The sequence below is a fragment of the Cinclus cinclus genome, chromosome 21, assembly GCF_963662255.1.
Source record: "Cinclus cinclus chromosome 21, bCinCin1.1, whole genome shotgun sequence".
Taxonomy (NCBI): domain Eukaryota; kingdom Metazoa; phylum Chordata; class Aves; order Passeriformes; family Cinclidae; genus Cinclus; species Cinclus cinclus.
The window spans coordinates 655839-669097 of NC_085066.1; the positions used below are offsets into that span (position 1 = coordinate 655839).

Sequence of the window (13259 nt, forward strand, 5' to 3'; positions counted from 1 at the left end):
ACAGTTAAGGTGAGAATTTTGAAAATGTATGTGCAACTCTGTTTTATTTTTTAAATGGTAGGCTAAAACCTGGGAAGAATTCCTGGCATTTGTTTATTCTTCCTCCCCGCCAACATTTTTTTTTTTTTTTTTACACTGCTGGGTGACTGGTATCACAGGTGTTGACATTTCTCATGTCTGATACTTCACCTTGCAATTCTAACATTCTTTCATCCAGTCAGGAATTTAATTCATTACTTTTTCCACCATTCCAAGTCTGGATCTCCTGATGCTAGCTGGTCACCTTCTTTTATAAAAATACTTACAAGACTTAATACAGTAGTCAATTCACATGCAAAAACTACATTGGGATTTTTTATCTGTAGTGTAGGTAGGGACAAGGAAAGCTTAGCAGAACTGTTAAAGATATTGCTAATAATAATTTAGTCAGAGCTTAACATTTTGGGATCAAATTTGAATGCACCTTTGAGGTAACCTTTACCACCAAGGCAGTCTGTATTCTATAAATCTAACTCTTTGACTTTAAATCTTACTGTTTTATATCTCAAAAAATCTCCTCTATCCCTGAGTATGCAATAAATAAAATTACCTCACAGTGACTCCAAACCTTTCCATCAGCAGAAATATGAAGATACAGAATGTGAATCCCAGCTGCCAGTGGGACACAGGACAGCAGTCACCCCCAGGGAATGTTTGGTGCACCATTTGAAGATTTCACCCAGTGAAAGCAGAGGTAGGCAGCCCCACAGAAAATTCTCTATAGCTAAAATAAGTGAAAGGTGCTGAGAGGTGTGGGACAGCTCTGTGTGCATTCACACACAGCCAAGCTGGAGTAAAGAAAAAGTCCTTCGTGTAAGCTGTGTTCCATAAAATGGGATCTATAGACTCACCCTCATCTCTTTAACTGCTACAGACTCTCAAACAGTAACACCAAAGCTGAGAGCATTGCTGACCCTTGCATGGCAGATGAAAGGATTGGCATTGTCTGTCACTGTCCTGATGCAGAGTTGCTGCACCTTTTACTTGTCAGGTGAAAGCATTTTTTATCACCCATGTAGTTCTAATCCTCCCACTTTCCTGTGAATACTCACAGATTCTCCTGTTGTCAGGCTAATACAGAGCTAACACCCCACAAAACAACTGCTCCCCCACTCTAGAATCTGCAATAACAAAACAGCTGGGTTGGTCATAAGCCATTTACAAATCAAGCTCTCTGGTGCTTTGCTTGACTTTAATTTTCTCATTCTTGTTTTTCTGCATGAAGCTGCAGCCTAACTCCTAGTTACCTAGTAATACTGCAGTGTGATTGTCACTGATGCCATGTTATCATTTTAACACTAAAGACTGGCACAAGAATAGAGTTCTAACAAAGAGGGAGCTAAAATGAATGCCTATTTTCCCCTGCATAATTTCTTCACTTTCTAGAGAAGAACTTAAAAAATTACTCTAAATCTTTTAAAGATAGTAATCCTGTGCTATACAAGAGGCTTCTCAGAACAACATATATTTAAAGGGCTTCTTTTTTAAAAACCTTTAAGCATGTCGACCTCATTTCTGTAACTTAAGAAAAAAATACTTCATGGATTGATGTGTCAAATTAAGGGATAATTCACCCTCAAGATAGAGAATTCATAAATGCTTAGAAGAAGCATGTTGAAATACATGTTTTTAGGATTCCCAGCATGAGGATTTTGTTGCAGAGTGTGAAGACAAGTCAGGGTAGTTCAAAAAACTGCTGTTCACTCACTGCCTGAGACCTGACAAAGCATTGTACAAAATTTTTACCTTACTGAGAAAGGTCTGTCTGCATCTTAAAAAAGAAAAATATTTGCAAGCTCGCATTTTTTTCTGCTACAGTCTCTCATAAAGGAAAATATGAAATAGTAAGATTTTAGAAGAACTCCAGTGAGTTTGAAATTGTAATGAAACACTTTTAAATAGGGCTTTAAATAGCTTTTGTTGTTTTAGTTGCACACTAAACTCCCCAGAGCTCTTCCTTGAGACTGTCTTACACACCTTGTATCTACCCTTACTCAGGGCACTGCTGGTTTTGCTGGATGCCATTACCTGTGTCAATTTTGTCCAATCTAGAAAGAGAACTTAGTGGCAAGCAGGAGTGTAGATAATACAGGTGGTTAAAGCAGTTGTTGCAGGCTCACAGATCCATTTCCTTTGCTGGAAAGTGTCTTGAAGCAGAACTGCTCTGATTTCAGCCTGCCCAGGTGTAAGGTTTTAAGGCAGATCACAGAAAGCACTCATAGATGGCAATCTTTATTCAAAAAAAGTCAGCTTGCTAAAAACCAGAATAAAAGCATTTGCTTAGACATTTTTCTTACACTGGCAGGGTAGTGGGACTACTCCTAGTTGCCCACCCAGCCACACCACGAAAGACAAGCCATACCCGTGTGTGCTCGCTCCTGAGAGCGGTTCTGCCCATACACTTCCTCACACACCTGCTCAGCTCTAGAGAGGAACGCTTGCACCAACTCCAGAGACATGGGTAGAGTCAGGCTTCACAGCTCCCTTGTCCCGGGCTCCTTTTGCCCAGCAGCCGATTCCCCGTGCAGCGGTGCTGGGAGCCGGGGTCTGGAGCCAAAGCAATCCACCAGCCTCTGCCTTGTTGCCGCGGCTTCTTCTTGAAAAGAGTCGATCGCGCGCCTGCCGACTCGGCACTAGAATCAAAGCGAGAGAAGGAGACTCGCAGCCGTGTAGCTCAGCCAAATCCCAGCCCGTCCTCAGGCTGCGTTCAGGCACCAGAGCTTCAGGCCGGCAGTCCTGCCCCGCTCAGCCCAAGGCACAGCTCTTGTAGCTGTCGGTGGCACTATCCCCAGGGCTAAGTGTCCCTACCTGCAGCTGCTGCTTCACATTTTTATACACTGTACTCAGAAATAAAGTCATACTCGGCCAAGACCCATTTTGTACCTTGAAACATTGCTCTAAATCATTCACGGTTCAAGTTAGGTAACACCGCCTTCTTACTCTTAGTCCACCTTCTAAAGTACCACTGTGCCATGTGAACTTTTTTTTTTGTACTTTAATCTGTTGCACAGTGACCTTAAACACTTAACCTTGCCAGTCACTAGGTATGTATTTAATCCAGAACATTATTAGCCAAGGCAAAGATCTCATTTGGGCAAACCCACCAACAAGTAATATGTAGACTCTCTTGCTGTGCCTCATCTGGGAACTTGGTTCACTTGATTCTTACTATCCACAGCGTTACATCAGCTGATCTTGATCAACTGAGAAGCTCAGTTGTGTGCTTTTTTACATGTCAACACTACGGCATAAAACCCCAGAAGTGGGGGAGGAGCAAAATATTTGAAATGGGCTTTAAAGTTTAATTAGGCAGATTTATATGTAAAACTGGACATGTGAAGCAATGATCTGGTCAAATTTTGTCATTACATGTAGGTTGTTCATCCCTCCTGAGAATGACAGAGCTGCTCATTGGTGAGTTTACTGGATTGATTATTGTACCCTATGTATTTTTTTCCTGCTCTAATGAGCTGTTGGAAAAACACTTCTAAAGGAAACAGATTTGCATTCAAAAGCCAGACTAAACTACACTGAGAAGTGCCTAGGTGCAGATTTCTTAGCCAATAATGCACATTAAATCATTACTTCAGAATAAGTTCTGTTCTAGCCTTAGACAATCATTCCTGGTTGATGAATGGAAATATTAGTGAGAGAAGTTCTTGTTGATATTCTAGCTCTGAATTTCAGATGACTTGGTTAACACTTACAATGAAGGTCCTCAGCCGTGTCATCTCCAGCATGTAGTACTCCTCCACTGTCAGCTCATCAAAGTGCTTGGGAAGGGATAAAAACTCACAAGTGTGACGTTTGGCATGTTCCTCCCTGCAAGATAAACCCAGAATACAAACAGATGCTAAAGTCATGGAAGTTTTGTTTCAGGAGATGAAGAGGCAGGTCTCTTCAGTACTCGTGCTATCAGCAGAAACAGCATGATACAGAAGAGATGAAATAGATTTTAGTGGATCTCAGATAAAAGCTAGTTGAATAATTTCACAGTTACTGGGCAAGATAAACTTCCAGTTTTGTGAACTGGCATGGTGGAAACTGACAGGAATATTAACTCATTGTAAAATTACTCAAGAAATTTGGAGAGATACTTTAAGAGCATTGTTACAGCTGTGCTTACCATGGGTCATCATTTGGTTCCCAGCCCACCAGTTCTAACAAGCAAAAGAAACATTTGGCCACATCTGGTTCAGTTGCATTTGGACAGTGGATGAAGCCAGCCTTTGCCATCTGCAGGGGACAGTTTAGAAGTTAAGAGCCTTATCCCATGCACTACTCATGTTCCCTGCCACTTTAGAGTCATGTCTAGTCAAGACACAAAAAATTCAGTTTGTTTCAGTAACCAAACACCTTCTCAGGTAACTCTTGCAGTATGACTCATCTGAGATTCAGGCTAGCAGTAGCATGTGCGTGCCCAAGTAAAAGTCAGGGGGATTTTTTATTTAAATAATTTCCATTTCTGAATTTGAAGTAGTGATCACTACTTCATCCTTCCTGCTGGATCCATATTTGTTTCATATAGGCTAATTTATCATAAATAGAATTTGAAATTAGAAGGACTATGTGATACAAGAAAAAAATTTTTAAATGACAGGAACAAAAAAAAAAAAAAAAAAAAGCAAGAACAATAATTATTAAAATCTGTAGGCAGACTAGTGGACTGAACACAGAAAAAAACAGTCAGTTCCACTACTGTATTTCTGAGGTGGCAACAGAAGAAAGCTGAGTATTTAACTTTCCATCTTCAGGCTTAGTGGACTCCTCTTGAACCTGAATATACTTAACAATGTCTTCACATTTAGGCATAGTATATGTAAATTACAGCAGAGGCAAAATAACCATTTTAGACTTACATTCTCTGGTGTGCACTTGCAGTTCTCCTGGAAGGGCCACTTAGTGAAGGTTTTTAAGCGGGTCTCATACTCATACATCTCCTTAAAGTCAGTTAAGAGCTTGGAAGCTGAGCTAAGCTCTTGCAAGAGGGTCTCCATCTGTGAAGCCTGCAGTCAGTGGAAGGCAGAGCTTCCCTCCTGCTCTCACATTTAAGGCCGTTGCTAATTGCTGACACATTGCACCTGGAGAGCAGGGGAAGGCCTCAGGGAGCCTTAGTCCCTTCCCAGCACAGGTGAGTGTATGGGCAGGACAGCCAAGGGAAATTGAAGCTGCTGGGTCCCCTTGTGTCAGTCTGGGTCCTTGGTCACACTATGCATTTTTTAACTGGAAGCACCTATGGTAATTGCAGACTTTACAACTGAATCATTAAAAGGTGCAAGTTAAGATCTCTAGTTACAAATACAGATACTTTGCATATAAAATTTTAAAAAATGCTATCCTGATTGCAACTAAAGGGGTTGAATTAACATTTGAAGCCTTCAGTATTTCTTGAATTTCATGTTCAGAGATTAATTCCTAGGATTGTCTTTGTAAATGCTGCTGCATTTCTTTAAAGAGGAGGTGGTTATTTTATAATATCATAATTACTCTAGTCTGTATAAAATATTGTAGAGTATGGCCAGATGCTGGATGGTAATATTTTAAAGGTCTGTAAGGGTTTAATGTATCAAAACATTAAGCTGTCATTTTGTAAACAGTCTCTTATTTTGGTATAGAGTCCAGTTAAATTTAGTAGAAGTTTAGATTTCCAGTGTCTAGAAGTTTAGACATCAGTGTCTTCAAGACTGCTGCATGCAGCAGCTTCCTAAGATCTTAACACCTCTCAAAGATGGTGTTGCATTGTCAGACTTGAAAATTTAAATCTTCTCCAAAATACAGATGAAGTAAGTGCAGAAAATAATCCAGCACATTATTCTGTACAGATGTGGTGACAGAAATGAGATTAAAGAACATTTGTATAGGACTTCCAATGTCACCTCTTCTTTCATGTCATACCAGCTCTTATGTATCTCCCAGTGAACAGCTCCAACTACCCATCCATTTAATCTGGACCTATGAAATTCTGACAGTTTCAGAACACTTCTGCAAACAGTATTCTCGTGAAGGATGTAGACAACCTACTATAAAATTCAGGATACCTTTACAGCTTGGTGGCTGGAGACTTGAAAGGTACCTGTCATTCTCAACAGCACAAGAATTCTGACAGAATTATAGGTAGGAAGTGCAAGAAATACATCTTTGAATGTGGTATTACATCCACTGTTTTCATAATTGAATGTGTGTTTGCAAGCACATTTTATTCATCACATTATTTTTCTATAATTAATGTAGATTATCTAAATGAGGTTGTATATCTAGCTAGATGGTCTCAACTGAAAACCCAATCAGAAATCGAACTTAGGATAAGGAAAAAGCTAAAATGTTGTATGAGCAATATTTTATAATACAGTGGTGTTAAATGTATAAGTGCATGGTCTCATACATACAGTTGTATGTAATGTGTATTAATTAGATGTACACGAATAAACAGCTTTAAAAAATAAAATTGCTTTGAGGTTTTAAGAGATTGTTTGGCACTGATGCTCATGACCATTTAAAGACTTGCTGCTGACAGCCTTTGTTAGGGCTTCCCCTGACTCACGAAGTGTGAGAGCAGGAAGAAGCTGGGCTCTGAGCGGCTCTGCTCTGCTGTGCAGGACAGAAGAAAACATATGAACTGTTCCTGCAAAGTGTCAAATATGTTACTGCTACCCCAGATGGCTGGCTGGGATTTATTCAGTGCCAGGAACAGGACCAGCACCTGGACTGCTGCAGAGTGAAACCAGTTGGGATCTATTGCACTTTTTATTTTCTTTTTTTCTTCTGCTAGAGTCGGGATTAAATGCTTGAGAGCTGGTATTTTGTATTTGTACTCAGATGTTTATTAATTCTTATCTATGTTATAGTGAGTTCTACTTGGTAGCACTTCTAGATAACAAGTTAAAGATGGTGATGTATCTCTCACACTACAAGGCCTTTTAAGGCCTGTTTAATTAAGAACTAAATTATTTTTACTTTTAACCTAATAACTAATTACCTGTGGCCTGCAATGTGGAATTTTCTATCTATTTACAAAAGTACCACCTAAAGTCATGAAGAAGCAGGTGAAGAAGAAGGAAACCTCAAAAAGTTTTTATGGAAAAAAAATATAGTTTTTTTATGGAAAAGTTTTCCATAAACTTGTATCCAGGGTATTTCAGCTGCATTACTATGGAAATTGTTGGTGCTATTACTCTTCAGAAGCAGCAATGGCTGGGTGACTTGAGGGATGATTATTAAAAAGTATTTGAAGGGCTGGAGATGAAATAGTTCAAGCATGAACTAGCAGAAGTAATTAACAGCTTTTAAACTTTCCAGTGACAAGTCTGGCTGCCTTCCAAGCGAATGCCAGTGACACTGATGGGGCTGCCCAGGGACGTGCTGGGCTGCTGCTCAGATCAGTGTCCTGCTTTCCTGCAGGAGCTGCCAGTTGCTGCTCCTCACTGTGAAGGGGGAATACAGTTATGGTGCCAGAGGCACTGGTGACTGGCACTGGCTCTGTAAGTGTTCTGAAGATGCTATTTGCCTTGGAAATCATTACAAATGTCCATTATATACTTGATCCAAGCGGTGTTTATTTCACCTTTCCTGAAGATGTAAGTATCTCAGAACAACAGAATTGCCAACACTTTTTTTTTTTTTTCCTTAAATAGATGTATCTTTACTGAAACTGATGTATCTCAGTATTTACTCAGTCACTGTTTGCTTTGATGGCTTAATCTCATCTTCTATCAAGCCTTGTTTCAGTGACTTCTGAGAGAGTGACATTATGTAAACACCACCCAATTACTGTCATCTAAATTGACTCTGTGAGCCAGCACTCAGGGGACAGTAAGTGAGAAACAGAGCCGAGTGAAGTTAAAGCATTTTAAAATAGGCATGAGAGAAACAGTTCATTATACCTACTGGTGCCAGAAAGGCCACAATAATCAGCTTAATTTACCACACAGAGGTTGACAGTCATCAGCAAAACACCTTTGGGCACCTGGGAGGCAGTGGGCTCAGAGAGGGGCTGCAGCCCCTTACACTTGGAATCGCTGGTATCTCATTTTAACAGAATTTTCGTCAACTCCGAGAACTTTTCAGAAATTGTATCTTTTTATCTTTTATATCTTAGTTTACACACTTTATTTGTCACTCTAGGAAAACCTGTAGTGGTTTTGAAGCACAGCTGGTGGCCTTTTGTGGGCTGGTTGGCTACACTTGCACAGAACCCTTTCCAGAGCTCTTTGGAATGACTGAAAATTCTGCTATTACCAAGGATCAGTCAGGAACACAACTGCTATTTGACACCATTCTTACACAGGTACATAAAGCCACACATCACCTTACCCTAACCTTTCACTGTTATCCATGTTAGTATGTTCAAACTCCCTCCTGAGTTTTTACTGTCCTTTATTGTGTTGTATCTCCATTCTTTTCCACTTGAGAATGTTTCACGGCCTTTTATTTTTTTTTTTTTCTGGGAGGGGGTGTTGTATTTTTTCTGTCTTCCTGAATAAACATTTTGTGTCTGTACAGTCAATTTATGTATCTCCTACTTCCTCCAGCTTTTAAGAATTTTCAACTCCTTGGCCAGTTCTAGCCCAGTCGGTAAGCCAGGTACAGTCTAGTGCTACCATGGTTCAAGAGAAAGAAAAGGACACATCTGTAGGCAACTGGATATTGTTAGTTCTAAGCTAGTAACTTTTACTGCAGTACTGGAGGGAATTCTGCTGCTTTAGAGGAAGGCACTTGCAGCAGTGCCACAGAACATGAAACAAGAATAGTGAGGAGAGTTTAGAGCTAGGAAAACTCAGACATGTTCTTGGCAGACTGTGCTTCGGAAGGATGGGAGTGAGACTTTCCCAGGATGGGCAGCTTTCTCTGAAAGTGGCTAGGGACCTTTTCCCTGAGCAATCCAAAGACTACAGGCTCAGCTAGGAGATCACAGTAACTTTCCATGGAATCCCCCACTCCACTATTCTTGTTTTCAGTATTGCTCCTCTCTGACTGATCTAGATATTTGGAACATCTATTGGACAGAGCATTGATGTTGCTTTTTAATTGTTTAAGCAACCCTGTTAAGCAAAGTATTTGATACCTTCCTTTTCAGAATTTATTCTGGGGGCTTGTAGTGATGGCTGCTGAACTGAAAGGAATATTAAAAGTAATCAAACCTTAGAAAACTCAACAAAAATATCTGCTCCTTGAATATTTTTTTTTATTTTCTGAAGGCTCCTTATGTATAAGGAACATACATAAAATGAATACAACACTGTTGACAATGAACAAAACAGCATTTGATAATTTCCAGCTTTATAAAATTTTTAAAAAATGATTTAGTTATAACAAAAAAACACAATAGCTCAGCAAGTTATCTTATTGGACCATTATCACATTTTAAACCGTAGACTCAGTTGTTAATGGGGAGAGGAAAGGAAAAACAATAATAAAAAAAAATAATCACACTGCATCTAGCAACTACAACATTTTCTAAGCATAATCACAGCGGATTGAGTGCAATGTGATTTACATCAGAATTCATATGGGATGTCACACAGTGACAGCATTGTAATATACAAGTAACATTTATGCCCTCCAACAAATACAAGTTAAATGAGAGTCTGGATTCAAGCAAAATGGAATGTTGAAGCCAAGTAGAAATGTAGTGGAATTCAGATTGTCTGTAACGTGACTCAGAAGTGTACATTAGAATCATCTGGAGTTCAGTACTGGTGGGAACATAGAGAAGTCACAGCTGTTAACACTGCTCTGTTACATTTGCAATAAATACTAGAAAATAAATCTATATTCCATGAAAAAATACAGTACCTACCTTCAATGACCATGTTTTTCCCTTGTCTGAAGATGGTCTTGGAAGGAAGTTAACTATTTTTCCTACAGAGGCAGTGTATTGAGCTATAACCACGTTCCAACTAATACAACTGTAAATATACTACTGGAAATACAAAAATCTTAATTTGAAAAGAATTAAGAAACATAAACCTTAAAAATGATTTGACAAAATATCAGTTCAGCTGCATAATGACCCCCATATATTTCAGAATTAACAGAAAAAACTTAAGTCAGTCAGTTTAATACAAAAGAAACAGAGATTCTTTAAGTTCAGATCTTCAGAAGGTATCCAGGAAGTTTTGTCTCATTGACCTATGGGCACTATGCAAAAATGTCATCCAGGAGTTCTACACTGCAGAAATTTAGCAATCTGAAGCTAACAACAGTGTGTTTACTAATAAGGGCTCGACACTAAACATGTTTAAAGAGGAAAGAAGAAAACCTGAGTTCAGAACATCAATTGGCTGTGTGTCTGAACTCTGGGCTTTTGGCTTCTTCACTGAAGAAACTGCACCCTTCTTTGAAATGGACCCTTAATACTGTTTCCTGATACTGCATTAGGAAGAAATACTGGCAACCAACTGATACGTTTAAAATACATGAGCTGCTCTCAGTAAAAGCTAAACTGACCAATGAAACTTCCAAAGGAACGGGCCACAGGAAACACAGGAACTTGAAATGGAATGCAGATACCCACTGGCTCTGATTAAAGGTGTTAGGATTAGTGCTTCAGCAGCTACACCGGCACCAAGCAGACCGGAACTTTAAAACTCACAGCACAAAGTCAAACTACAGCTTTCACCTGGCATACACAGAAGAGAGACAAAACTGAGTGTTTTTTAAAAAAGCTACCACCATGCTTAGGACTGGTACTACAGAATCAACCTGCACTCCCCACAAACTCACAATTCATTTCCTTTTTAAGGAGATGGGTACAAGAGGAACTAACTCATGTCTGGCAATAAATGCCTTGTCAGCACAATCTGATCTAGGACAGCTGGTCCCAGCAAGTTAAGGCCCAAATTTTCAATCTATTCTTCTAAATGACACATACCATGGTTCTACCACATCTGCTTTTTAATAATCTAATTTAAATACCAAAATTGTAAAAAAATATCATAGAAATGAACTCCTTTATACTGGAAGTAGAAATCATCTTACATATTCTTTAGTGCCAGAAATGGCTGGTGTCACAATGTCTGATATCAAGGCATTGCAGGAACAGATTTGATGCGCTGTTACAGTATATTAAATACCCTACCAGTACAACATACGCAGAGCATAATTTAACCCTTGTGTCCAGCTTCAGGAACTAGCATCTTGCACCTTGGTTTGACATGAAGAAAACAGTCCAAAATAATAGTTTAAAAAATGGAGAAATTTCCACATGGATTCTCTTGTTAAAACAGTTTGCACAAATTCACAGCCACAATTCTTCAGTAGTTTATGCTGCAAGTGGGACACAATACATGTTTAGCGTCTTTAAGAAAGAACCAGAAACAGCTCAGTAACTCCAAGGTCAGAGATTTCCCCAGGCTAACACTAATTCTACTGCATTTTGTATTTTCGTACTAATATCAAGGAACAAACATCAAATAAATCTCACTTGGGGAAAAACATCATCAAACTGACCCTTGACAGAAGTTACACTTTGCAGAGTACGTGGCAACAGCCTGCCTTCTTACACAGGAGCTTTGCAATGATGGAGTGCAGCTTAACACAGCTTGTAAGAATTTAAACAGTGTTTAGGCTTGAGGTTTCCTTTTTAAAAATTTAACTCAGCACAGTGGTTTCCATGTCCTGCTGTAAGATTGAATACTTCAAGTCACCACTATGCAGGAAATCAGCACAGGATTAATAGGTACGTGTACAGAGGTGCACACACCTGTTGTATCTGTATAGATCTAGACACACGTGGAGACAGCTATGTGTTACTCAAGACTCATGTGGCACTAAAAGATTCCTTGGGTTCCTTGCACAGGTGTGAGTTTCAGCTCTAACATCTTCTGGGTTCTGTCCAAGTGCACTAATGGAATGGTATTTCCCCAAATGAGATCTTTCCCTGTACTTTTTCTTTCTAAAGCAAGCAGTGCTCCCAATCCAGCACCCTGACCTTGGCCCTTATTTCTCAGATTTAGGGTTTCCTAAACGTCACTCACTCAAGTTTTAGGAGTTGTGTTGAGTAAGCTCATCTGACAGGATTAGAGAAAAGCAGAAGCTACTCTAGGCAGAAAGGAATCTCCTGTCCTTATGTAAGCAGTGCAAGCACCACGTGTCCTCTGAGCAGTGTGCACACAGCCACACAGAGCAGACTCAAAGCCAGACAGCAACAGACTGGAACCACAGGGATTACCAGCATCAGGTCAAAACTGGATGTCAAGCACAATTTTGTCTTCATAGAGGGCAATCACCAACATGATGGCAAATCCAAGAAGCAGGCCTAGATTCTGAAGAATAAACTGCCCCACAGGACAGTAACCATGCTCTTCATTATCTCCATCTCCATGAAGCATTTCTGGAAGCTGAAAGATACAAAACAATTTAGAAAGTTATTTCACCTCTATCCCATTTATACGTGGACAAGTTTACAGGATGATACACAGCTTAAATTCTACTGAACAGCTACATTCAATAAAAACACGATCACGTGAAGTATTTACAAAACAAACTAAAAATGCCTCTCCTTGAACTTTCACCCCATCATACATGAAATTGAAATTAAGTTCCTCAAGATAGGGCGCAGCCCAATATTCTTCGAGTTCTGCTCTTTTAATTTTAAAAGAATTCAAGTCACGCTCAAATAAAACATGTGACTTTGATTAACTTAGCCATTCATCTCTCATGTGAGATGCTCACACATATTCACATATGCATTCCTTTTAAATATGGGAATGATAGCTACAAGCACTTCAAGAGAATTTTTATGTGCAGATATAATAACTTATGAAAGTTACGTACATTCTAGATATCGCTCACCTATGAGGGAAAGTCAGAGCACTGACAAAATCAATTAACAGTAGTGCTCTTGGAAATGTAAAAATAAAACCTTGTGTTTTACAATGCCATCCACATAGAAGTAAAATATTTACAAGGAAATTAATTCAAGAAAGCAGGAGGTAAATGTTAAGATCTGGTTACTGAGAGATGCTTCTGCCTGAATTAAGGTGCAAAATGAGACCATACACTAAAGTCAAGAGTCAGGATTTCATTTAACAGCAAATGTGAGGCAAAGAGAGAGAGAAATAGGGAAGAGAAGAGGGAGAGGAGAAAGGAGGAGTGAAAGATGAAGCAGAAGACAGTCAACCACCTGTGGATTCAGCCAGCGTCCCCCTGGTCCTCTTCACCCTGGCTTCCCGAGGGTGGGTGTCACTTCAACACTTCTCACCATTTACACATTCTAGCAG

At 39.5% G+C, this 13259-nt stretch overlaps 2 protein-coding genes and 1 long non-coding RNA gene across 3 annotated transcripts in view; all 3 read right to left on the reverse strand.

Moving 5' to 3' along the window:
• Positions 1-2513: 2513 nt before the first annotated feature.
• LOC134052301 (baculoviral IAP repeat-containing protein 5.1-like) lies at positions 2514-5114 on the reverse strand. Its single transcript, XM_062506668.1, has 4 exons — positions 4899-5114; positions 4166-4275; positions 3747-3861; positions 2514-2672 (listed from the first exon to the last, which is right to left on the reverse strand). The coding sequence occupies exons 1-4, from the start codon at positions 5034-5036 to the stop codon at positions 2514-2516; spliced, it is 522 nt and encodes a 173-aa protein (XP_062362652.1). The 5' UTR covers positions 5037-5114.
• Positions 5115-9198: 4084 nt separating this feature from the next.
• On the reverse strand, positions 9199-11466 carry LOC134052302 (uncharacterized). Its single transcript, XR_009933867.1, has 2 exons — positions 9836-11466; positions 9199-9731 (listed from the first exon to the last, which is right to left on the reverse strand). It is a non-coding gene; the product is annotated as an uncharacterized LOC134052302 (long non-coding RNA).
• SLC39A10 (solute carrier family 39 member 10) overlaps positions 11467-13259 on the reverse strand; it is a 31542-nt gene continuing 29749 nt past the window's right edge. The window contains exon 11 of the mRNA XM_062506666.1: positions 11467-12377. Coding sequence (XP_062362650.1) covers positions 12219-12377 — 159 coding nt within the window. The 3' untranslated portion in view covers positions 11467-12218. The remainder of the gene's footprint in view (positions 12378-13259) is intronic.

Coding starts and splice junctions, on each gene's coding strand:
- LOC134052301 (XM_062506668.1), bottom strand. CDS start 5,036: ATGGAGACCCTCTTGCAAGAGCTTAGCTCAGCTTCCAAGCTCTTAACT. Junction 4,276..4,898: donor GCAAGTGCACACCAGAGAAT/GTAAGTCTAAAA, acceptor TGTCCCCTGCAG/ATGGCAAAGGCTGGCTTCAT. Junction 2,673..3,746: donor CACGGCTGAGGACCTTCATT/GTAAGTGTTAAC, acceptor CTTTGATTCTAG/TGCCGAGTCGGCAGGCGCGC.